Genomic DNA, 26,648 nt, shown 5'->3' with positions numbered 1-26,648 from the left:
CACCACCCATTTATCTGAACAGACAGATAATTTATAATACAAAAATAAGAAGCATTAAAAGAATTTGGAGCCTAGACTGTTGAGAACCCCTCCAGCGTAGAAGTGAATCATAAGTTCTTGAAAGTCTGATTCTTCTAAACATATCCTTGTGTTATTTTGCCACAGCAAAATATCAAGTGGTTAATAGGGAGTACTTTTGAATATATTACAACAGTACAATGTAATTTCAGTGATAAAATATGCAAATCAGGCTGGCAAGATGGCTCCACAGGTAAAGAAGCTTGCTGCCAAGCCTGATAACCTGAGTTCAATTCCTGGAAACCACATGACAGAAGGAGAAAAAAAAACTAAAAACTAGAGAAAAAGACTCTAAAAAGATGTCCTCTGACCTACACATGGGTACCATGGCACACATGCCTGTACACATAAACACAAAAAATAGGTGTAAAAAAATTCAAACATACATATAAAGAATATATTACATTCAGCCTGAGGTGCTTTGTCATGCACTTGGGAGGTTTTGGTATACACGGTGTTATAGGGCTGCATCCAGCGCAGTGATCATGCTTAGCATCATTATTATTATTGCTTCACACACTTAGTTACCTCTGGCCTATGGCAGCTTTAATTTGTCTTGGGGGTTACATACCCAGAGGCTCGTTATATAAAATGCAATTGCCTATATTCTCTGCAGTAGCCTTAAGTTTTAAATTCAGAAATGCTCCATGGAGACCCCAGATTATGCTAATGAACCAAAAGTTATATAGTTTGTTCAACATTCTTTGGCAAACTCACTTCCTTTGGTATGAAGGGACCATGCAGATGGTGAAATGGTCTTCTGGGAGCCCCCAAAAAACTAGCCCGAGATCATGGGTCAGGTGGTTTGTATCTTGCAATAAAGCACTTGACTTGTTTCTCAGACAATTCTGTGCTCTCATCCTGTGCAGTGCCGTGGGCAGCCTTCCATAGGGTGATCAAGAAGGCAGAAAAAAATAGCCCCTGTTTTCAAACTTTCTCAGCTAGAAAGTTTTTGCCGCCTTGCCACATTCTCAGTGGAAATCAAAGGGGGAAAGCTCGCCTTGGCCAAGCCAGGTGGGGGCGTGGGTTAGAAGGATAGTGTGTTAAGTAGGTTTTGTAGTCTCCACTGCTTTATTTAATAACATGAATTCTGCACGAGACAACCAAAACGCAGACAGCTAAGCGGCAAGATGGATGAATGGATGAGCAGTCTGGTTTGGTCATTTTTTCAATGAAATATGGCTAAAAGGTTTCTATGCTGCTGTAAGTTTCCAGCCTACCATAATATACCTGCAGGTCCTTACTGTCAAAAACAGACCTGAGGCCTTGAGATCTCTTGTGGGTAGACCCACAACTAAGATTTCCTGCAGAGAGCAAAAGAACTCATCTGGGGGCATGTGCCTTTTTAATCTGACTTTGGTTCTTAGGCTGGGCAATTTATAGACTGAGTTTAGTATTCTGAGATCACTACTGAGATTAACTTTGAAATTAAAAAAACAAAAGCAGTAGGATGCAGGGAAGGAAGAACTTACAAAGGCTTCTCTGCCTCAATGAGCTCTGTAGCTAGTCCTTTGACTCATACCCTATAGGCAATAAGTGCCTATGAGGGTCTCTGACTTTCCTACTTGCATCTTATCTGGTTCCCCTGGAGGCCGGACAATAGGTTATTCCTCTTGTATATACCTCCATATGTTCACTCACGAATACAAAATAAAAAATAAAATAAAAAGGAGACCCTTGCCTTTACTTCTCATTTGATGTAGCATGTAGTCCTCACTCTTGGAGTAGGAATAATTTGATTTGAGGTTGGATTCTACAAAAACCCTCAAATCCTGGCCTTGAAATTATAGTCACCAAGTATTCCTTCTTGAAATATCCACAGTTAACCAGCAGTTCGTTTTTTTTAAATATATAAATCAACATGAAATGAATATTATTTCTCATGCCCTTCTGTCACATTAGCAGTCTGCCTTCTAGTCCAGGCGCTCTGCGGGTCAAGGAGTTCATATCAGTGCAGCGTTGTTAAGTCAGCATTGCTGCTCAGTGTCAAAGGTCGCAAACTGACAACTATCCAAGCCATGTGTCAGGTGCCATGAAAGCACACACTCAGCTGGGAGGAACAGCAAGCAGCTGTCCAGTTCTTGGTCTGTTGGGTGAGAGAAAGTGTACTCCTCTTTTCTTAATAAGGACAAGACAAGTAATCATCGTCTTTGTTGTTGTTGTTGTTGTTGTTGTTGTTGTTATTGTTTTAAAGCAGGATGAATCTATCTTCTTTCCATTAACCTTTTTCTCCCTTTTCTCTCCCTAAGTGCTTTTGCAAGGTATTTGCTTAAGAAAAAAATCGGGGTGGTGGTTGTTGGATTTCCTGCTACTGCCCTCGCAGAAAGTCGAGCTAGGTTCAGCATTTCATCAGCACATACTCGGGAAATGTTAGACACGGTGAGTAACCATCTAACAACAGAATCACTATTTCTGATAGCCTGGATTCTGAGCAGGTACTTTTTTTTCTTTTTTTATAAAATATTTTCACATATTCATTTCTATTATTACACATCTATACAATAAACTACCTACAGCAAGAAGAACCATGAAACAACCGGGAATTGCATACATGTTACATTCATAGTGTTTGGGGGTATTTATATTTGGCAGCCTTAAAGAAAAAAATCTTTCCTATCTTGGTGCATCTAAAATTCTGAATGTAAACAATATCTATCATATTTCAACTTAAAACATTTATCTACACCTAAAAACAACTTAACCCCTAAACAACTAAGCTTAATTGCAAAACTAAACTATCTGGTCTTCTACTCCATCAGAGACGTGAGAAGGAATAAAATTGATTACTGAGTAAACAGGGAGTGCAGGTTAGCAGCTTCCAAAATGAGAAGATGACAGACACAATTTACTGCCTAAATAGTCACCCAAAATTCTCTATAATGTTGGAGCATCATCTTCAGCCTTCTGGCCCAAGATATCTGACAGGCATATTTGTGAGGCAGGAACTATTAAGGACTTGCTTACCATGTCTTGGCAGAATTTGGCCATCAACTCTGCCTGCATCCAAACTTGCCCATTTTTAGGCAGAATTCTGTCTTTGGTAGAAATGAGGACATTTTTCTCAGTGACTTGTTTGCCACATTTTGAAGCCATCTCCATAAGGACATACTTTGATGCTCCTCATCCTCTTTGAAGTAGGCACAGTGTTGCCAGGAATTAACCTGTCTCATTGTAAATCTATCTTTGAAATAATAAAAAGCACCTTTAAATGCTGCATTCTGTAGAGCTCTGAGGTTTTTGAAGACCTTATCTGACTATTTTACCTTACCTCTCTATACAATCATATCTATCTTTTATACCAGGGATGTATATTCTTGTGATTAAAAATAGACAAATTATTGATATGACCATGACTTGATCAACTAACAATTAACTTATATGAAGTACTTATCCTAAACAGCCTGTAATAGCATGTTCAAACTATTGGAAGTAAACCTTGTATTACAATTGAGTTGTATGGGTACAATACTGCATATTAGAGTGGAAATATATATAACGTGTGTAAAGAATAATCTTAAATTTTAACTATATACCAATATATCTAAAATTAAACTTATTTTGCATCTATATACAAAATTTTATACCAGTGAATTAAAAATAACCTGTGAGTAATAACTAAGGCATTAAGTTAAGGAGTAGATTCATTAATCTACTTTTTGTTCTATCTTCCCTTTATAATTCTAAATTCCCCCTTCTTTCTTTTCATCCCCTATCTCCAAACCTAGGAATGAAAGATAAATGAAAGGAGAGACATCCTTGAGTCCAATCTTCTTTTCTCTCTAAATAAGACAAATAATAACTTACAACCAGCTCCCAATGAAAATAAACACCATTCAAGAAAGCAACCCAAAACCTGCCCAACCCCACTGAAGGGAAACAGGGTGTTGTTCTCTTAAAGTTTCTTCTGGCTGATTTGGAACAAATAATACCTTTGTAGGGGCCCAAATAAAATTGGGGGAAATGGTTAAACAACCTAGGAATAGCATTTGTGGTCCAGTTTCTAAATGTTGAGAAATTCCAGGCTTCATTACAGTCCTGTCTAGGACAGAGGGAGTGAATTGGGATTAGAACCTTTCTTTGAGAGTGTCCTGGGAGCTGTCCTGTTCTGATGAGGCAAGAAACTGAAGCACTTGATGCTGGAACACGAAGAATAAAGGATGTCAGTGTCCAGCATGCTGAGAGGAATGAGTCCTGTCAGGTCTGGTCCAGTGTCAGTGTTTGGTTCTTTTATTTTGAAAACATAATTTCTCACAAGCATTATGCAGTCCTAAAATTATAAATGTATGAGGTCTGTGTGATGCACAGAACAATTCAGGCTGGTTCTCTGCTCTTTGTATGTGCAGAAAAAAAAGACATCTATAAATCTTCATTCATACCATATGAAGAGTGGCATTTAATAATAACTTGCAGGGATTCTGTAGCCAACAAGACGCATTGCCTATGCATAGACATTCACGTCTCAGCCTACCTCCGAGCTATTCTCATGTAGTGGGATTAGCAATTTAAGGTACCTGCTTGTTCTGAACTATAAATTCTTCCCATCCTGATTGTATCTTCTTCCCTCATCCCCTCTCCCTCTGTCCCCTAGTCCTCAGAAAGGGAAGCCATCCTCCCCTAACATCTGACCTCTGCCTATCAAGTTTCCTACGTCCTATCTGTATCCTCTTCCTCTGAGGCCTAGCAAGGCCACCCTGCAAGGTGGGAGTGATCAAAGTTGGGGGGCCAGAGTCCATGTCAAAACTAGTCCCCCATACTCCTCCTAGGTGGGACCAACAAGGAGACTGTGCTGCCTATCTACTACATCTGAGCAGAGGGCCACGTCATATATAGTCTTTGATTGATGCATCAGCCTCTGTGTTGTAGCGTAGCTATCCTGTAATATGTGACTAATATCCACTTATGAGTGAGTATATACTGTGCCTATCTTTCTGGATCTGTGTTAGCTCAGTCAGGATGATCTTTTCTAGTGCTATCCATTTGCCTGCAAACTTCAAGATTTCCTTATTTTTAATAGCTAAGTAGTATTCATTGTGTAAACGCACAACAGTGTCTTTATCCATTCTTCAGTTGAGTGACATCTAGGTTGTTTCTAGATTCTGGCTATTATGAATGAAGCTGCTATGAACATAATTGAACAAATGTCCTTGTTGTATGGTGGAGCATCTTTCAGGTATATTCCCAGGAGTGATATGGCTGGGTCTTGAGGTAGAATTATTCCCAATTTCCTGAGAAAGCGCCACATTGGTTTCCAAAATGGTTGTACAAGTTTACACTTCCATCAGCAATGGAGACGTGTTCTCCTTTCTCCACACCCTCACCAGCATGTGCTGTCACTTGAGTTTTTGATCTTAGCCTTTCAAATAGGATAGGTATATGATGGAATCTCAGAGTCATTTTGAGTTGCATTTCTCTGATGGCTAAGGATATGGAGCATTTCTTTAAGTGTTTCTCAGCCATTTGATATTGCTGTCTTGAGAATTCTCTGTTTAGTTCTATACCTTATTTTTTAACTGGGTTATTTTGTAGTGTATAATTTCTTGGGTTCTTTATATATTTTGGATATTAGCCCTTTGTCAGATGTAGGGTTCATGAAGATCTTTTCCCAGTCTGTAGGCTATCACTTTGTCCTGTTGACAGTATCATTTGCCTTACAGAAGCTTTTCAGTTTCATAAAGTCCCATTTATTAACCCTTGATCTTAGAGCCTGAGCTGTTGGTGTTCTGTTGTCTCCTGTGCCGATGAGTTCAAGGCTCTTCCCCACTTCTTCTAAAAGATCTAATGTGTCTGGTTTTATGTTGAGATCTTTAATCCATTTGGACTTCAGTTTTGTGCAGAGTGATAGATATGAAGCGATTTGCATTGTTCAACATGTAGCCATCCAGTTCGACCAGCAACTTTTGTTGAAAATGCTCTCTTTTCCATTGTATGGATTTGGCTTCTTTGTTGAAAATCAAGTGTCCATAAGTGTGTGGGTTTATTTTTGAGTCCTCAGTTTGATGATTCTATTGATCAACCAGCCTATTTCTACGCCAGTACCATGCTGTTTTTATTATCATTGCTCTATACTACAACATGAGATCTAGGATGAAGATTCCATCAGAAGATCTTTTATTGTACAAGATTATTTTTTAGCTATTCTTGTTTTTTTTTTCTATATAAAGTTGAGAATTTATCTTTCAAGGTCAGTAAAGAATTGTGTGGGTATTTTGATAGGGATTGCATTGAATCTGTAGATTGTGTTTGGTAAGATGGTCATTTTTACTATATTGATTCTCCCAATCCATGGGAGCATGGGAGGTCTTTCGATCTTTTGAAATCCTCTTCAAATCCTTTCTTGAGAGATTTGAAGTTCTTTCATTCAAGTCTTTCACTTCCTTGTTTAGAGTTATTCCTAGATATTTTATATTATTTGTGGTTATTGTGAAGGGTGTGGTTTCCCTAACTTCTTTATCAGCCTGTTTGTCATTTGTGTACAGGAGAGCTACTGAATTTTTTTAGTTGATTTTGTATCCAAACACTTTGCTGAAGGTTTTTTTCAGCTGTAGGAGTTCCTTGATAGAATTTTTAGGGTAACTTATGTATATTATCATGTCATCTACAATTGTAAGAGTTTGACTTCTTCCTTTCCCCTTGTTTCCTTTGATTGCCTTATTGCTCTAGCTAGGATTTCAACTATTATATTGAAGAGATACAAAGAAAGTGGACAGCCTTCTCGCCTTTGATTTCAGTGCAATTGATTTAAGTTTCTCTCCATTTAGTTTGACTTTAGCTATAGGCTGGTTATATATGGCCTTTATTATGTTTAGGTATGCACCTTGTATCCTTGCTCTCTCCAGGACTTTTAACATGAAAGTGTGTTGGATTTAGTCAAATGCTTTTTCACCATCTAAGGAGATGATCATGTGGTTTGTTTTCTTTCAGTTGGTTTATATGATAAATTACATTGATGGATTTCTGTATATTAAACCACCAATGCATGCCTGGAATAAAGTCTACTTAGTCATGGTGAATGATATTTTTGATGTGTTCTTGGATTCAGTTTGTGAGTATTTTATTGAGTATTTTTGCATCAATGTTCATAAGAGAAATTGGTCCGAAATTCTCTTTCTTTGTTGAGTCTTTCTGTGGCTTAGGTATCAAGGTGATTCTGACCTCAAAGAATGAGTTTGATAATATTCCTTCTAATTCTATTTTGTGAATAGTTTGAAGAGAATTGATGTTAGCTTTCTCTGAAGGTCTGGTAGAATTCTATACTGCATCCACCTGGTCCTGGCTTCTTTTTTGGTTGGGAGATTTTTTTATGGCTGCCTCTATCTTCTTAGGTGGTATAGGACTATTCAATTTGTTTACATGATCTTGATTCAATTTTGGTAATTGGTAGATATCAAGAAAATTGTCCATTTCATTTAGGTTTTCAAATTTTGTGGCATATAGGCTTTTGAAGAAAGACCTGATGATTCTTTGGATTTCCTGGGTGTCTGTTGTTATGTCTCCCTTTTCATTTCTGATTTTGTTGATTTGGATATTCTCCCTCTGCCTTTTAGTTAGTTTGGCTAAGGGTTTATCTATCTTGTTGATTTTCTCAAAGAACCAGGCCTTGATTTTGTTGATTTTTTAAATTGTTTTCTCTGTTTCTAATTTGTTGATTTCAGCCCTCAGTTTGATGATTTCCAGCCATCTACTCTTCTTGCGGAGTGTCTGCTTCTTTTTGTTCTAGAGCTTTCAGATGTGCTTTTAAGTTGCTAGTATGGGATCTCTCCAGTATCTTAATAAAGGCACTTAGTGCTATGAAGTTTTCTCTTAGCACTGCTTTCATTGTGTCCCATAAGTTTGGGTATGTTGTCCTTTCAGTTTCATTGAATTCCAGAAAGTTTTAATTTCTCTTTTTATTTCATCCCTTACCCTGGGGTCATTGAGTAGGAAGTTGTTCAGTTTCTATGAGTTTATAGGCTTTCTGTTGTTTCTTTTTTGTTGTTATTGAGTTCAGCTTTAATCCATGGTGTTCTGATAAGACACAAGGGATTATTTTGATTTTCTTGTATCTGTTGAAGTTTGCTTTGTGAAAAAGTGCATGGTCAATTTTGGAAAAGGTCCCATGAGGTGCTGAAAATGTGTATTCTTTTGTTTTTGGTTGAAATGTTCTGTAGATATCAGTTAAGTGCATCTGATTCATGATGTTCATTAGTTTCATTGTTTCTCCATTTAGTTTCTGTCTTGATGATCTGTCCATTGGGGACAGTGGGGTGTTAAAGTCTCCCACAATTAATGTGTGTGGTTCAATGTGTGGTTTAATCTTTAGTAACATGTATTTTATGATTGTGGGTGCTCCTAAATTTCAGGCATAAATGTTCTGAATTGAGACATTGTTTGGGCATATTTTTCCTTTGATGAGGATAAGTGTCCTTCCCCATCTCTTTTAATTAGTTTTGGTTGGAAGTTTATTTTATTAGATACTAGAATGGCTACTCCAGCTTGCTTTTTAGGTCTGTTTGCTCAGAATACAGTTTTCCAACCTTTACTCTGAGGAAATGTCTGTCTTTATTGCTGAAGTGTGTTTCTTGTACACAGCAGAATGATGGGTCCTTTTATCACATCCATTCTGTCTTTTTACTGTGGAGCTGAGGCCTTTGATGTTGAGAGATATTAATGACCAGTGGTTATTAGTTCCTTTTATTTTTATGTCGGTGGTGGTAAGTGTGTGTGTGTGTGTGTGTGTGTGTGTGTGTGTGTGTGTGTGTGTGTGTTTCTTTTGGACTTGTGAATGTGAAGTTGTTTGTTTCCTGTGTTTTCCTGGGTGTAGTTAGCTTCCTTGAGTTGAAGTTTTCCTTCTAGTACCTTCTGTAGGGCTGGATTTGTGGTTAGGTACTGATTAAACTTGGTTTTGTCGTGGAATATCTTGTTTTCTCCATCTATGGTGATTGCAAGCTTTGCTAGGTGTAGTAGTAATCTGGGTTGGCATCTGTGGTCTCTTAATGTTTGCATGACTTCCATCCAGGCCCTTCTAGCTTTCATAGTCTCTGTTGAGAAGTCAGGTGTAATTCTGATGAGTTTACCTTTATATGTGACTTGACCTTTTTCTCTTGCAGCTTTTAATATTCTTTCTTTGTTTTGTGCATTTAATGTTTTGATTATTATGCGGCAGGGGGATTTTCTTTTCTGGTTGACTCTATTTGGAGCTCTCTAGGCTTCTTGTATGCTTATGGGCACTTTTTACTTTAGGTTGTGGAAGTTGTCTTCTATGACTTTGTTGAAAATGTTTTCTGGGCCGTGGAGCTTAGAGTCTTCTCCTTCTGTTCCTATTATTCTTAGATTTGCTCTCTTCATAGCGTCCAAGATTTCTTGGGTGTTTTGTGTCAGGAACTTTTTAGTTTTAACAATTTTTGATTGATGTATCAATAACTTCAATTGTGCCTTCCACACTCAAAATCCTTTCTTCCCTCTCTTGTATTTGGTTGGTGTGGCTTGTGTCCACAGTTCCTGTTTGCTTCCCTATATTTTCCAACTCTAAGATTGCCTCAGCTTGTGTTTTCTTTGTTGCTTCTAATTCCCTTTTTAGGTTTTGAATAGTTTTATTCATTACTTTCTCCTGTTTGATTGAACTTTTCCTGTAATTCTTTATAGGATTTATTCAATTCCTTCATGTGTTTGAATGTATTTTCCTGAATTTCTTTGAGTGGTTTATTTTCCTCTTTCAAGGTTTCTATCATTTTTATCAGCTCAGTTTTAAAGTCTTCTTCTTGTGCTTCATGGGTGTTCATATCTCCAAGGCTTGCTTTGGAAAGATCACTGTTTTCCAGTGGTGTTGTATAGCTCTGAGTTTTGTTGCTAGTTTTCTTGAACTGGTCTCTAGGCATCTTGTTGTCTCTGGTGTTAACGGGCCTAGAGGTTCCTCCAGTGGGGTCACTCTCTGTATTCCACGTGGGCCAGGCAGGTTGGGAGGAAACAACAAGAGCTCTAAGCTGAATGTTGTTTGCTACGGCTCCCCAGAGTCCTCCTCAGGATGGTGGACAGTGGGTGTTGTAGATTGCATCCAGCTCAGCTCAGTTGGGTTCCCTGTCTATATCCCGGTTGGGTCAGGCAGGAGAGGAGTAGGCTGATAGAGTCCCAAGCCCAAAGCTGCTCAGGTGCTCTACAGTACTTTTGGAGATGGCAGGGCTCTGCCTATCTGCTCTGTGTTCCAGATTGGCTAGGCCAGTAAACAGCTTGGGGGGGGGGGGACTGCAAGAAATCCAAGCCCAAAGTGCTTGGGTGCCCCCTAGACCATCTTGAGAAGGCAGCAAATGTGAGTTTCAGCCCATGTCAGACTCAGCTTAGCCTATCTGCTCTGTGTCCCTGATGGTAGGCAGCTGGGGAGCTGAGGGAGATCTGAGCCCAAAGCTGTTGGCATGCTCCACATGCCTTCTCAAGATGGCAGGCCTCTGCCTATCTGCTCTGTGTCCCAGATGTGCTAGGCCAGTTAGTAGCTGGCAGGCAGAGAGAGATTCAAGCCTAAGGCTGCTCAGGGAATGGCAACTAATGTGAAGTGTGGCCCACGCAGCTTTTTGCTCTGCCTGTCTGCTCTGTGAACTAGACGGGCTAGGCCAATAAGCTACAGGTGGGCCGAGAGATCAGAGCCCAAAGCTGCTCATAGGGTGGCAGCTACGTGGAGTTTGCCCTGAGTAGGTCTCTGCCCAGCCTGTCTGCTCTGTGTCTTAGCTGCATTAGACCAGTAAGCTTCAGGCAAGCAGAGAGAGATCTGAGCCTGAGTCTGCTGGCAGGATGGCAGCTAATGTGGATTGTGGCCAGCACCTGGACTCAGCTCTGCCTGTATGCTCTGTGTCACAGATAGGCTAGGCTGGTAAGTGGCTGGGGTGGGATGCTGAGAAAGATTGGAGCCCAAAGGTGCTCTGGTGCTCTACTGGCCTTTTTGAGATGGTAGGGCTCTGTCTATCTGCTCTGTGATCCAGATGGGCTAGGATGAGCAGAGAGCAATCCGAGCCTGAAGTTGCTTGCAGGATGGCAGCTAATGTGGATTGTGGAGGCACCTGGATTCAGCTCTGCCTGTATGCTCTATGTCTCAGATCAGGTAAGCAGCAGACGGGTGGAGAGAGGCCAAAGCTGCAAGGATATCTCACAGTCTTTCTCAAGATGGTAGCTAATGGAGGTTGACCCCCCAAACTTTTCTATGGGTTAGCTGGTGGCCAGAAATCAGGCTAACCCATGCTTCACACAATGTGGATCCCTCTCACCTTGGAATCAGCAGCATCAGTGTTTTATAGCTCTCAGTTTGATCTTTAGATTGCTGTGTTGTCCTGCTGCTCAGAAACAGTATGTGATTGGTGCTTCCATCTTGGATCTTGGATCCTCCAATATTCTTAATCCTGAGCAGGTACTTTTATTAAGCCATCTTAGGGTTCTCTAGAGTGACTTAGGTAGAAAACTAATGTCAAATGAAACTCACAGACAAAATCTTTTTTTAAAAAAACCCACTATGTGTGTCAACAATATCAAACGACATGCTCAAATCAACTGGAAGAAAAGAAAATCCATTTACTGAAGGCTTGATTCAAGTCAGAATTTTGGTTTCATAGAAAAGACTGAGTACTTGAATGTTCTATTTGCATGCTCTGAAAAGAAAATGCTGGTTACACACACTTAAAGCATTACTACCTGTTATTTTTTTGCTGGCACAAAAGCTTCTATAATAAATATGACCTAAATTAAACAATATTTATAGGAAAATAATAAGGACTATTTCTATATAATATTAATCATATTTGAGTCAGGAATAAGTAATTTTAAAAATGTATTTTATTGTCACTCATTTTAAGTTTTGTGTGAATAATATCAGGAAACTAAGCCATCTCAGTCATTCTGAAGTTAACTATCTCATTTCAATTCACTTTTATAAACATTAATGTGTATGTATCATACACAAAACCTGGAAGAGAAAGATTGCTGACAAACTAGATTAATTAAAAAAACTAATGATAATTCCAGACAAAATAAATTAACCTTGAGAAGAAGATAGGGAACACGGTGGGAGCATGAAAGTGAGGTTAATTATTATAGCAGTGAATACTCACAAGGAAAGTGAGTTTTCAGATGGGCCTTTTGCAGGGGTTGCTTTTGTTTTTTGGTGCGGGTTTTTGTTTTTGTTTTTCGAGACGGGGTTTTTCTGTGTAACTTTGGCTGTTGTGAAATCAGTTTGTAAACCAGGATGGCCTTGAACTCACAGAGATTGCCTGCCTCTCCCTCCCTGAGTGCTGGGATTACAGGTGTGCACCACCAGTCCTGGTTGCAGATAGGCCTTATTAAAGTTATTTAATATTAAGTATGAAACATCATTTAGTTAGACCACAAGAGAAGCATTATCAGTCACTGTGAAATAAGTGTGACAAGTGGGTTTGAGAGGAAAGAGCTCAGAGAAAAAGACATGAAACGGACCCATTTGAATAAAATAAGAGTTGGCAAGGCCAGTTGTGATGAAAGCAACAATTTTTTTTAAAATGAGTCTATGAGCACACACTATGAATACATGAATTTCCAAGATGTGACAAATAACTAAATGGAGAAGATACCTGAACAGAGACCATAGGTTCTTCTCTAGATCTCTAGGCTCAGTGAGCAGAAGGATGTTGAAGCAGTCCATTAGAGGAAGGAAACAGTGAGGGTCAGACCATCTTTAATGAGAGTGGAGGAGGAATGAGATGACCTCAGTCTCCTACATTAAGAGAATGTGCCCCGGAACCATTGACGAAAATAAAAATTGATTCTAGAGCTCAGGCAAGATTGAAAGCCTAGATCTACTGTGTTTTATGGAACTGTAGGGATGTTAAAGCCAAAGATAAAAGATCCAGTTGTTGAGAAACAAACAGCAGTGGTCCGAACAAAGGCAGACTGCAGTAGACCACCTATGTTCTGAGACATGGAACTGCAGGAGGAAAATGGCTAGGATTTCGATAGAACTAAAGCTGTCAGGAAGTATGTGTACTACTATAGTGTTAAGTACACTAAACACCAAACAGTTTCTGGGAGCCAGGAGTGGGAAAGTTACCTAAATATAAGAAAATTCAAATAGGGTAAGAGATGAGAAGAAAATTTTGGACTAGCAATTACTGGCAGCTCAGGGTTCCTTAGAGGTGGGGGGGGGTGGTTTATGAGAACGGGAGGAACAAAACTGAGAGCACAATGAGAAAAGGGTGAAGAGTATCATTTGAGTTTGCATTACACACACCCACAATACAGAGAAGGACAGATTTGGGGAGGAGGGGAGAAAGAGAAAGGGGGATGGGAAAAACTAAGAGAGAAGTACAGAGACAGAGAGACAGAGCAGGGAAGAGAGGTGAGAGAGAAACAGATGGAGAGCAGAGACAGAGAGACAGAGGGGACAGAAGAGATGAGAGATAGAGGCAGAGAGAGAAAGAGACAAATAGAGACAGACACAAAGGGGTAAGGAAGTAGAGAAAAAGATATGGGGGAGGAGGCAAGAGTCACAGAGAGGACAAGGAGGAGATGAGGAGAGAGAAAGGCAGAAGGGTGGTTGAGAAGAAAGAGAAAGGGGAAGGAGAAGAGATGGAGAGACAGAAAGAGACAGAGAGAGACACAAAAGGAAAAGGGAGTGAGAGAAATGGAGGGGAAATTGAAGGAAGAAAGAAAGAAGAGAGGAGAGAGAGAAGGAAGGGAAAGAGGAAGGAAGGAAGGGTGGAAGGAAGGAAGAAAGAAAGGAAGAATGCAAGGAAGGGAGCTAAAGGAAGGCTTGTACCTCTTCACACAAGAAAGTAAGAAGACAGCAATGAGGAACCCCATTCCAAAAGTGGAAAAGAAGACATGAGCAGCAAGCCAGCTCCAGAAGGTAGGAGGAATGAGGCGTATAGCAGAGATGACACTTTATCCCTTGTGATCCAAACAGCATTAAGACCTCAAATATAGTCAACTCTGTAATAACCAGACCTTGGGCTCCCTTTTTACAGTTTCTTCATTGCTATGAAATAAATACCTGGCACGTGAGGAGCACTGGTACATCAACTCAACGGTTACTTCTGAGATCCCACCTCCATTTCAATGCAAAGTTGCGAGCAGTCATTTAATACAACACTGAGTGAAGTTTGAACCTTTTGGATAGTAAGGGGACTGAGGTAGCAACCGAGCATGAACACTCGTAGAAAACAAGCAACGTTAGACAAAAGCAGTCAGAGGGTTGGGGAGATGGTGACGTGGGTAAAGTTCTTGCTGTCTGTCTGCAAAACATGAGGACCTAAATGTGAATTCAAAGCACCCACATAAAAAGCTGTGTGTGGTAGCATAGGTGCCTGGAGAGGCGGAGCTTGGCAGAGCCCTGGAACTTGTGCAATTGGTGAATTTTAGCATCAGTGAGGAGAGACCCTGTCTCAAAAATCAAAGTGGAGAGCAATGCAGAAAGTATTGGCCTGACTGATGCCTGGCCTGTGGGCCTATGCACACATGTGCATACACATGAACACACACATACGTATACAAACCATCCATATAGAAAAAGAAAGAAAAGGGGAGGCATCACTCGGAGATCAGGTTAGGAATAGAAAAGACACAGGCTCGTGTAACATCTTCCTTTTCTGGCTCCTTTGTGGCAGTTGTAGCTTTCCTTAATCTTTTTACTTCTGAGGTAAAGATGCTAAATACACAGCCAGCCTGTGGCTTCTTGGTAGCACCCAAGGAGAAACTGTCGGCTCCCTTAAAACCACCTCCAGTATAAGCTCGATGCAGTAAGAATACCCTGCCTTCTAACCACTGTCACAGAGGTGTTCATGGCCCTGCAGTCCTCTTCCACATTTCAGCAAGGACTTTAATAGAAAACTGAAATATGTGTGGTGTTGATTCTTTGTGAGTCTAAGTTGTGCTATGGAATGTAGAAATGAGTATTTCAAAATGAGCGTTGGGAGTAGTAAGCTTTGGGAGGATTTAAGGAGGCAACTTTTAGCTCCCAAAATGTTCTGTTTTGTTGATTTACCCTATTTGAAGACGTAATCACAAATGGATTCTGCAATCTTATCGTTTTTTTATGTGAGGTTATATACAAGCCTTAAGATAAAAAGAAAGTTTGCATGGGTCCGACGTCTAAGCTCCTTTCCTCACACTTCTGAGATTGACCATCCACAGTGGTCAGTTAGAGCATTAAATAAAAGAATTACTGCCCAATATTTTTCCAGCATGCTTAGGGAGATTAGCTCAGTTGCTGAAGTGCTTGCATAGAAGCATAAAGACCTGAATTCAGTTCCCATAACCCGCTTTTACAAAGTTTAGAATGACATGTGCTTGCAATACCAACACTGGGGAGGCAGAAAAGGAGGAATTCCTAAGACTAACTGGCCCACAAGTTCCAGGACAGCAAGAGAGCCTGCCTGAAAAGACAAGAGATGACACTTGAATACTGATACTCATGGTTGTCCTCTGGCCATCACACACATGTGCACACACATGCATGGACACCTGTACACATACATGTACCTACACAGACAAGTTAATGAGAGTTCTTCTAGGACTTACAAACCACAACCTAGTAGCATGGATCTTTGCTGGCCAGCCATTACTGGGGATCTTTGGAAAGCATGCCATTAACATGCAGGCCACTTGGGAGTTGAAAGATAACTTACAGAAAGGGCATCTCATTACAGGTTTTGGAAGTCCTGGATAAACTCGGTGACCTTGTTAATGTGAAATATTTCCCGTACAAAAAGTCAGGACGTGCTGTGCCCTATGCTGAGAAGAATTCTGACAATGAAGCAAGCTTTGATGAGATGAGCCCCGAACCTGAAGCGTAAGTTTCATGGCTCCGAACGGAACATAAAGACTGCCAGAAAGACCTCCCTCCCTCTTTGTCCCAAAAGTGATATAATTGTATTGTACCCCTTCCTAAGGACAATTTTATTTTCCAAACCAGCTTAATTGAATGAGCAAAATAGCCATTTTATTTAATATCTCTAATCTGCTGCTATTGTATACACACACACTCACACACACTCATATACACAGTATATATACATATATATATATATATATATATACATATATATTTCTAGATTTAAATTTTTCCTCTCCTTTGCTGGAAACACACACATACACACACACACACACACACACACACACAGACACACACACTCACTCACACTTTTTAAATGGCAACAAGCCTGTATTCTAGCTGCTACTCTCCAGCTTTTGGGTCAGACCCTTTCAAGGGGCTTCAACTAAATGAGAGGACTTTTATTTTTAACTTGATCATCTTACTGTGTGTTCAAGTGTGCCATCCATACACACAAGGAACAGTGTCACGGGGAAGTTGAGTCCCTTGCTCCACCCATAACAGTTCACATCTATCATGGGAAGTTCCGGGAAAGGCAGAAGGCAACATTGCTTTTGTTTGCCACATTTGGACATTATCCAAGGACAGGTGTCAGAAGACAGTCAATGCCTGGGAGAGCGTGAGGAACTGGCCAGTGGTGAAGGAAGATGTCTTTGAAGCAAACCTGCTTTTTCCTCTTGGTGTTCTCCTACAAATTCATTGTTAAGTTTAAGGGCTGGAAAGTCCATGGCTTTTGTTTTCTAAAGAGGAAGAAGAAAAGCAATCATGAGCCAGTTTTGGAACTAGACTAAAACTGTTAAATTAAAACAAGCCAAATGATGCTGGTGCCGTGCAGAGAGAGCTTAGCATGCTTGGCCTTTGTTACTTTAAGAGATCGCTTCTTCCCATTTCTCTACTGAACTCTGAGTATATAAGGAAACTCAATTTCCCTTAAAACACTTTCCCAAATTACATTTGGAAAATGGACTGGTTCACTATTTGAAGTATTTAAAAGTGACTTCTCTCTGTCTCTTTCAAGGCTATGCAGGCCCAGGTCCAGTAAATCATATCCCCTCTGGCACCTCTACTCAGATTTAGTGAGAACTGGCATTGCACACTTTAGTGCAACTATGATTCGCCCTGCCTCATACATGTAAAATGACACAAGCGTCTCTGAAAAATTAGTCCCCTGCTAATTGGTTCTAGTTGGTATGGAAAAAGCCAGTGGAAAACCTTATCTTTAACAAGCTCCCAGATGGTGCCCAGACTTGGAAACTCCAAAGAGCAGTGGTGACCTTTTAGCCAAGCTTCTGTAACAGTTCGAATGAGTTACAGAACATTCCACTCCATCAAATGACACTGTAAACAAATCACTTCAAAAGAGATTTGGCTCTGTGTGACACAGATGGGCCCAAGCTTTCATGCTGTGCACGGAGACAGAAATTCAACCTGCAACATCAGTGCTGGGCTGGACAACACTGATGCTCAAAGTTCGTTTGAGAAGAAAACTATCACTGTGGCAACCTTTTTTAAAAAAAAAAAAAGTACAGCACACAGATGGATTATAATATTTTTAGCAAATCCCTCGGGAGCTGGAGAGATGACTCCGGGGGCTGGAGAGACGACTTGGGAGTTGAGAGCATTTGTTACTCTTTCAGAGAGCATCTGAGTTCAGTTCCCAGCACCCAGCTTGGTTTGTTGAACCACCTGGAACTCCATCTCTCGGGTATCTGATGCCTATGGCCTCTATGGGCATTAGAACTCACGTAAACACACAAACACTCACACACACACACACACACACACACACACACACACACACACACACATACACATAGCTAAAATGTAATAAAATACATCTTTTAAAAAGTAGTTTCGAGTTGTAAAGTGCCTCACAAGTGATGAGAAGCTAAAGGAATGCTGGGGTGACGGAAGAGAAGGAACGGGTACCACACGCACAGCTGCCTCTCTGATGATTAGATCCCTTCTGAGTGAGATGGCGGAGCATTACTTCTGCAGAGGAAATACGGGTCGTGTGATACTCAAAGAGAAGAAGACACGTAGTTCTTTTTTTTTTTTTTTCTTTTCTGAATATGTGCATTCAGTGAAGTTTTCCTTAGTAAATCATCTTAGCAAATTTAGAATGCCTGGAGATCAAAATGGGAAATGGGAGGTAGAGAAGGCAGAGAGGTCTGCAGTGGCCTCCCAGGCCAAGTAAGCAGCAACCATCCTCCTCCTCCTCTAGTTCCGTCTGTGACTTGTCACCTACAATGCCACACCTGCCCTTAAACCAGCAGAAGGACAGGTGTCGTCCGCAGCAAGGTTGCCATGCTTATTACTTGCACAGAGGAACTTAGTTCAGTTTATCACGGAGACGTTAATTTCCTGCCTAGCATACAGAGCAACGAGGAGGCCCTGGAGCAACTTGTTACCTTCCCGTACACAAATGCACACACTTACTTTTGCCAGTGTCTACGGTGAATATACACTTAGGAGAAAATTCCAGTGCAATGCTTCCTGAGTGAGGAGGGACCCTGACTTTATCAGGTAGCAATGTGAGTATACATCATATAGGAAGTTGTAAGTTATAAGAAATACTGATTTTTATAAGAAAAATCCTCTACCATTAAGGTTAATTAAGAGTGATTGCAGTTCAATAGTAACTACTCAGTTTTATTGATCAGAGTTTGGGTCTGTTGAGATTAAGGATTCTGTGAATTATATCCCAAGTGTTTTCTATGCCAAGCATCTTATATGCATGTACTCATTGATACACATACCTGTGCATGGATACTTTTATTATAGTTTTTAGAAAGGAAGTAAGGGAGATTAGTATTTGACTGAATGATTGAGAGATAGCTGTTTTAGAAATCAGCTTTTGGGGAAACAGAAGCTGAAGGTTTCAGACTGACATTTATATGGAAAAACTTTTGTATAATGAAGAAGTAACAAAGGCTCATTTCCAATCTTATGGTATGACAGTGTCATGGATCCTTATAGCCTTACTGCCTTTCGACACGTTTCAGTTTGACAGAGAGCACAGGTTTCAGAATTTGTTAGAAAGCTTGTTAAAATGACAAACCATGTGGCTTACACCAGACCACCACTGAATCCGACTGCAGAAGTGCCCAGGGGATTACATTTTAGCTTCTGAGGAACAGCACTCAGGGTTGACCTCTGACCTAGACACACAAACACACACACATACACATATACATACACACACACACACACGCATATATACACATACACACATACACACACACACGCATATATACACATACACACATACACACACACACACACACAGAGAGAGAGAGAGAGAGAAGACTATTTGACTATTTCTGAGCAAATACTACAATGTATCATCCTGTGAGATTGGGGAATGGAGTATATACAGTGTGAATATAATGTTTATGTTTCACTGAAACATTTGAGAGACAACCAATTTCACTTTATTCTGCCTGTAAAATGTTAATAAATAAATCATTAAAATTGACAGTACAAAAATCGTAAGTGGTTTTGTGTTGATGTCATTTAAGCCAAACTTGGTCGGGGGGGGGGGGGGGGGGGAGGGAGACTGGAGTAGAAATTTGCATCTAGGAGTTTTACTTGAGGCAATTGGTAGAGGTAACTACAGCTAAAGAGGCATAGACTTTCCAAGAACCAGCTGTACACAGCTCCCTCCAGGTCTTTCAGGGACATCACAACGGGAGCTTTGAATCCGCCACAGTGGGAGAACTGACACCACAGAAATTAGCAAGCATTACAAATCATGGATCTGGAGGTCTGGTTTTTAAAATCTTAGCAGCAGACCACTAAAACCACACAGTATGGTACAATTAATAAACAATACTATGATCATTCCGTATTCATTCATAGCACAGATCTCAGCCAAGTCCATGGGGAGCTGTACAGTTGAATTGTCCTTTAGCGCAAGTTCAAACTGATGGGACAAAACTAATCTTCCATCCACCAAACAAAGCTCTCAGGAACAGGTGTAGGGCAGGACATTAGCGCAAATGAAGCAATTCTGTTCATCTGAAGAGGATTCCTGTGAGCTATCTGTCATTTAAAATTCATTTCTGAGATAGCCACTTAAGATTTATAATGGAAAAAATACGATAGCGTGATGAGCCCAGTGCACTAGCATCGTGCTGTAAGCCTTGTCACTTCGTGACTAGGCTTTCCATCCTCCCTTCTCTCTCCCTCCCATTAGATTACTTTAATGTGAACCCAGGAAATCATTTCTCTTCATGACTAAGTATTTCCTGGAGTCTTTTGAAAAGGCAGTGATGTCTTAATTTGTTCCTCCTTTCAGCCTCATTAAAATACAAGTCTTTGGAATAGCATCAGGATCAAAATGAATCAAATGTGCAAATGTGAATGCTTGCTGTCTCTGTCTCCTCAACAAGTTGCGAATTCCATGGTTCAAAACTAAGAATACCTTCTAAAATAGGTCTGTGACGTCCTGAGAGCTAGTCAATCCTCTTTAGGCACTATGCTAAGCATTTCTATACACAGTTTTCCTGGACCTTGTTGTCTGAGTTCACAAAGATTTCTTGGAAGGCAGCAGAACTCAGCATTGATTTGCAGAGTTTCTGGTGGTGTGTTGCTTTCCTAAGCACGTGCCCTCTTTCCTACAAAGGCAACTTTCTTTAAGGGCTATTTCAGTTAATCTTTGCATATTAGCAAAGGTAACTCAATCAAAAATGAAAGAACAAGTCAAACCAGTCTACTTGTTGGAAAACATTGATGCCTATGCCAGTTTGGGATTAAGGCAGGAGCTGTGATTCTAATTCTCCTTGCTGCCTTTGGTCCAAATGGGGAGCTGAAAGCCAAAATTTGCAAGTCAACTGCACCAAAACCTTATCACAAAAATAAATCAGTAAAATACCTAACAGAAGGTCAGAATAGACGGAAAAGAGCATTTTTTTTTCCTGCAGCATGAAACAGTACTGCCTTTTATTCAGGCCAGATGCTAATTTTTATATCAAAAATATTGATTGAAGGGACTAGTGATTTTGGCTCTCACCCAAGTTTATTCAGGATCTTTCTTAATTAGGTTTGGGTCGGCTGCAATGCCCATGGCCAAGGGTAAGTCTGGCTCCAATCACCACGTTGTGCTCTCTACTTCATCATGGGCCAAGGACTAAGGCAAGGAAATTGCAGCTTCTTTGTTTCTCCAGCCCCAGAGTTTGTTTTTTTCCAGATCTGAAACATGCATGGGGAAAATCTGTAAGGAACACCAAAAGGAGCAGAGTGGTAGTAGCTTAACTGTGCTGAGACCAGCCTGCCTTGCACCTCGCCTGTGAGCACGAGCAGAAGCAAAGGTCCATGTGTGAAAACAAATGGATGGCCGTGCGAGGCCACAGAAGAAGATTTTGGCGTCCTGTAAACAAAAGTTTTTCAATCAGCTTAAGTAGTCATTCAGTCATTTAGGCTTAATTTTTAAGGATAAAATAATTGCTTGTGCAACAATACATGACTTCCCTATAACAGGTCTATTTTATGAATATTACAGTTGTCATGCTACTGCTTTTACAGCCTCAATGCCGACTTCACATCACTTATACAAGTCTTTTTTTAAATGTCACATAGATAAAACATCAGTCAATCATAGACACAAATTATAGACACCTCAAACAAAATAAATTTTCTACTATATATTAAGTAGCATGTTGGGGGGTGTGTGTGTGTGTGTGTGCATATGTATATATAACATAATTCTGCTTTTAAAATCTGATAAAATAGTGAAAAAGGCTTTTTAACCCTAAAAAAATTCTCAAATAAATCTTCAAAATGAAACCTTGTAAAATGTTTTATTAATAAGAAACCCTAAGTAGTACTCAGTTATATATTAAATTTTTCCTATATAAATTATTCTATAACTCCTATAAATGCCAGTTACCCATACATTGCACAGAAAAAATAAAATATTTTATTGAAGTATATGTATATGTAGTAAGATTAAGCTTTTTTAAATTGTATTTATATTATTATTATTATTTTATTTTCAAGTGCCAAGCAAAAGGAAATATGACTGATTAATTTGCATTATGGCCCTTCATTATAAGGATAGAAATGAGATTTATCAGATATTTGAGAAAAACTATCAACAGCCAAATGAGTAGCCAAAGTTTAAAACAAAAAACATTCACAAGCAGGCACAGGCAATTTGCAGAAAGGAGAACTTTTAGGATGTTCTAGATGTGAAGGACATAGGTTAATCTCTCCAAGATACATCCACAAGGATAGGCTGACTGAAAAGGAAACAGAGCTCACAAAAACTGAAAATTACCTAGCATTGAAATGTTTGTTGAAGGCTGGAGAGATAGCTCAGCAGTGACTGCTCTTCCAGAGGACCCAGGTTCGATTCCCCGTACCCACAGGGCAGCTCACAACCATCTGTAGCTCCAGTACCATGGGATTCATGCTCTCCTGGGGAAATGTGAGCTCTGGTGGCTCTGCACACATGTGCTACACAGACACATAGTGTGAGCAAAGCATCCATCCATACACATAAGTTAAATAAAAAGTAAATGTTTGATGGACATAAAGCAATAGAAAACAAAGATATATGTTTAAATATCCCTTAGACTATGAAGCAAAGGACAAACAAATAAAAACACAAAAGAAGATGGAAAAGGTGCAGGCTGTCGATAAGGAAGGCCAACATCCATCCATAAACTGAAATGGCTAAATAGGAACCACGGAACACAGAAAACAAAATCAAGTAATAAAAGAACCAGTTCCCTGGTGCTAGAACAAAACAAAAAGAAACAAGCTAGGTTTCTTCTGCTCATACAATGAGCAGAGAACTAGCTTAAATTCTTCTGTTCATCACACACACCTCATACGTTTATAATTTTAGGACTGTATAATGCTTGTGAGAAATTATATGTTTTTATAACAAAAAAAAATGGACACTGACACTGGGTCAGATCTGACAGGATGCATTCCTCTCAGCATTCTAGATGCTGACATCCTGCATCCTTCATGTTCCAGCTCCAAGTGCTTCAGCTGCTGCGCCTCATCTGAGCAGGACAGCGCCCAGGACAGCTTCAAAGAAAACGTCTGATCCCAATTGGTCCAGCATTTTAGCCTGTCCCACACAGGACTTCTGTTAAGCCTGGAATTTCTCAACATTTCGAAACTGGACCACAAATGCTATTTCTGGATTCTTTAGCCATTTTCTCCGATTTTATTTGGGCCCCTACAAAGGTATTATTTGTCCCAAGTCAGCAGGAAGGAAGAAACCTTAAGAGAACAAAGCCCCATTTCTCTTAAGGGGAATTGCGTAGGTTTTTGGTTGCTTTCTTGGGAGATAGATGTTTATTTTCATTGGGAGTTGGTTATAAGTTATCATTGGCCTTATTCAGAGAGAAAACTAGGTTGGACTCAGGAATGTCTCTCTTTTCCTTTATCTTTCTTTCTTAGGTTTGGAGATAGGGGTTGAAAAGCAAGAAGGGGAATATAGAAATACATAGGGATGATGATAGGACAAAAGGTAGATTATTGAATCTACTCCTCAACTTAAGGCCTTAATTGTTACTGACAAATAAGGTTATTTTTAATTCATTAGTATACAATTTTGAATATTGATGCAAAATAAGTTTAATTTTGAGCCATTGGATACAGTTCAAATTTAATATTATTCTCCATGCATATTATATATATATATATATATATTTCTACTCTAACATAAATTATTGTATGCATACAACTCAATTATAATATAAGATTTACTTCCAATACTTTGAAAGTGCTATTGCAGGCTGTTTAGGGTAAGTAAGTTATACAAATTAATTGTTAGTTGATTAAATCAAGGTCATATCAATTACTGGTCTATTTTTATCACAAGAATATGTATCTTAGGTGCAACAGACAGATATTATTCTACAGAAAGACAAGATAAAATAGTCAGATAAGGTAGTCAAAACCCTCAGAGCTCTACAGAATATGGAATTTAAAGGTGTTTTTTATTATTTCAAAGACAAATTTACAATGAGACAGGTTAACTCCTGGCAACACCTAGCCTTCCTCAAAGAAGATAATGAGCATCAAAAAACCTCCTTATGGAGATGGCTTCAAATGTAGCAAACAAGCCACTGGGCAAAATGGCCTCATTTCAACCACTGACAGAATTCTGCCTAAAAAAGGGCAAGCTTGGATACAGGCAAAGTCAATGGGCAAACTCTGCCAAGACATGGTAAGCAAGTCCTCAATAGTTCCTGCCTCACAAATATGTCTGTCAGATACATTGGGCCAGAAAGCTGAAGATGATGCTCCAGTGTTATAGAGAGTTTTGGGTGACTGTTCAGGCATCAAACTGTCTCTGTCATCTTCTCATTTTGTAAGCTGCTAACCTGCACTCCCTGTCTACTCAGGTAATTAATTTTATTTCTTCTCAAGTCTCTGATGGAGTTGAAGACCAGATAGTTTAGTTTTACAATTAAGCTTAGTTATTTAGGGGTTAACATGTTTTTAGGTCTAGATACATGTTTTAAGTTGGTAAATATGAAATATGATAGATAATGATTTACATTCAGGATGTTAGATGTACCAAGATAGGAAAGATGCTTTTTCTTCAAGGTTGTCTAATACAAATAGCCAAAACACTATGAATGTAACATTTATATAACTCCTCATTGTTTTGTGGTTCTTCCTGCTGTAGGTAGTTTATTGTATAAATGTGTAACAATATAAATGTATGTGGAAAAAATGAAACCAGCTACTAAGTGCTAAGACGAAGTCTAAAAGGTTTTCACATAAGTATATCTTCAGGAATTATGTCCCCAAGAGTAAACAGAAGGATTTCAATGTTTACAGCTAGAGAAACAACAAAACAACCACATATAAAAAAGGGGGAAGTAACTTGTTCTACTGTTGACTGTTACAAACATGTCCTTCAGACAGTTCCTACCCATGTTCTCACTCCCTCTACACACGTTATGGAACACAGCTATTCCTTCCACGTGGACCAACGCTACTAGCGTTTTATAGTTACTGCCCATCGGTTATAGAAAAAGTGCCTCTCATTAATGCCTGGTGGTCATTTAGTAGGTGGTCATATGAACACTGCCTGCTTGTCTTTCGGACTTTTCTTGTTTATAGACAATGACATAGTTTGTATTACAAAATATGATGCAAGAAGATAGGGAAGCAATGTCTGCAGAATTCAGATGGAAACAGGTTTCAACCTAAAACTCTTCATGTGGAAATATCTACCTAATAAAAGGAAAGCGAAACAGGAGCATGAATGTACACATGTATGATTTTTTGAGTGTGTGTGTGTGTGTGTGTGTGTGTGTGTGTGTGTGTGTGTGCGCGCACGCGCGCGTGTGAAGAAAATTCTTTATAACTAGACCACAACTACAGCCATATTTTTTACTTATTTTTATGTGTAAACTAAGTTGCCCGAGCTAGCCTAAAGTTGACTGTGGAAAGCTAGGATGGCCCTGAACTTGTGTTATTCCTGCCTCAACATTCTTTTTTATTTTATTTTGGTTTTTCTAGCTAGAGTTTCTCTGTGTAGCCTTGGTTGTCCTGGACTCACTTTGTAGACTGTGCTGGCCTTGAACTCACAGAAATAAACCTGCCCCTGCCTCCCTGAGTACTGGGATTACAGGTATACAGCACACTACCCAGCCTGCCTGAACATTCTGAATAGCTGGAATTACTGGCTTATAGCATCATGCTTAGATAAAACAGGAACTTTTTAACATGTATCTTTTGTAATTATTATTTTTATTATAATTTATTCACATTACATCCCGATTGTAATCCTGTCGCTGTTATCTTCCCATTCCCACCCTCCCTCCTTCTTCTGCCATATTCCCCTCCTCTAGACCCTGACAGATGAAGTCCTCTTCCCCTACCTTCTGACCACAGTCTATCAGATCTCTTCTGGACAGCCTGTACACCCTTCCTCGGTGTTGCCACAGAGTCTCTCCGCAAAGGGGCAGTGATCACATGGAGGGCACCAGAGCTGTTGTCAGAGGCAGTCCCCGCTCTTCTCCCACCTTCCCCACTTGGAGAATGAGCTGCTCCTTGCCTATATCTAAATGGGGGGGGGGGGGTCTAAGCTCTCTGCTTGCAATATCCTTGGTTGGTGCATCACACTCCACCTTTGCTGGTGGGAGTTCAAACTTGTACAACCACTTTGGAAATCAATCTGGTGTTTTCTCAGAAAACTGGGAATAGTGCCACCTCAAGACCCAGCTTTATCACTCCTGGGTGTATACCTGAAAGATGTTCCACCACACAACAAAGACATTAGCTCAACTATGTTCATAGCAGCCTAGAAACAACCTAGATGTTCCTCAAATGAACAACAGATAAAGAAACTGTGGTACGTTAACACAATGTTTTGATAGCTATTCAGCTATCAAAAACAAGGAAAACTTGAAATTTGCAGGTGAATGGACGGAACTAGAAAAGATCATCCTGAGTGAGTTTACCCAGACCAAGAAAGGCACACATGGTATATACTCGCTTATAAGTGGATATTAAACCAACATAGATGTCCACTGAGAGACTCTATCCAGAGGCTAAACGGGACAGATACTGGGACTCACAGCCTGACTCTGGGCGAAGCGCTGTATGGAAGAGTTTGGGGGGTGGAAGGACAGAGTTGGAGGGGTGCAGGGGGGGTGTCAGGAGCTCCACAAGAAAACTTTCAAAGCTGGTGGATCTAGACCGGGGGGGGGGGGGCTGCACAAACTGATGTATTAACATGAATTTTTTAAAGTTTGTGTCTTTCTTTTTAAAA

At 39.9% G+C, this 26,648-nt stretch overlaps 1 protein-coding gene across 2 annotated transcripts in view; it reads left to right on the top strand.

Moving 5' to 3' along the window:
• Window positions 1–17,959, top strand: part of SPTLC3 (serine palmitoyltransferase long chain base subunit 3) — a 104,427-nt gene extending 86,468 nt beyond the window's left edge. For both annotated transcript variants that reach the window (XM_084774558.1, XM_084774557.1), the window contains 2 exons: window positions 2,328–2,457; window positions 15,711–17,959. In XM_084774558.1, coding sequence (XP_084630684.1) covers window positions 2,328–2,457; window positions 15,711–15,857 — 277 coding nt within the window. In that variant the 3' untranslated portion in view covers window positions 15,858–17,959. The remainder of the gene's footprint in view (window positions 1–2,327; window positions 2,458–15,710) is intronic.
• The last annotated feature ends 8,689 nt before the right edge of the window (window positions 17,960–26,648 follow it).

Source organism: Acomys minous (genome assembly GCF_964271855.1).
Source record: "Acomys minous genome assembly, chromosome: 3".
Lineage (NCBI taxonomy): Eukaryota > Metazoa > Chordata > Mammalia > Rodentia > Muridae > Acomys > Acomys minous.
This window is presented reverse-complemented; position numbering and strand designations above follow the sequence as displayed.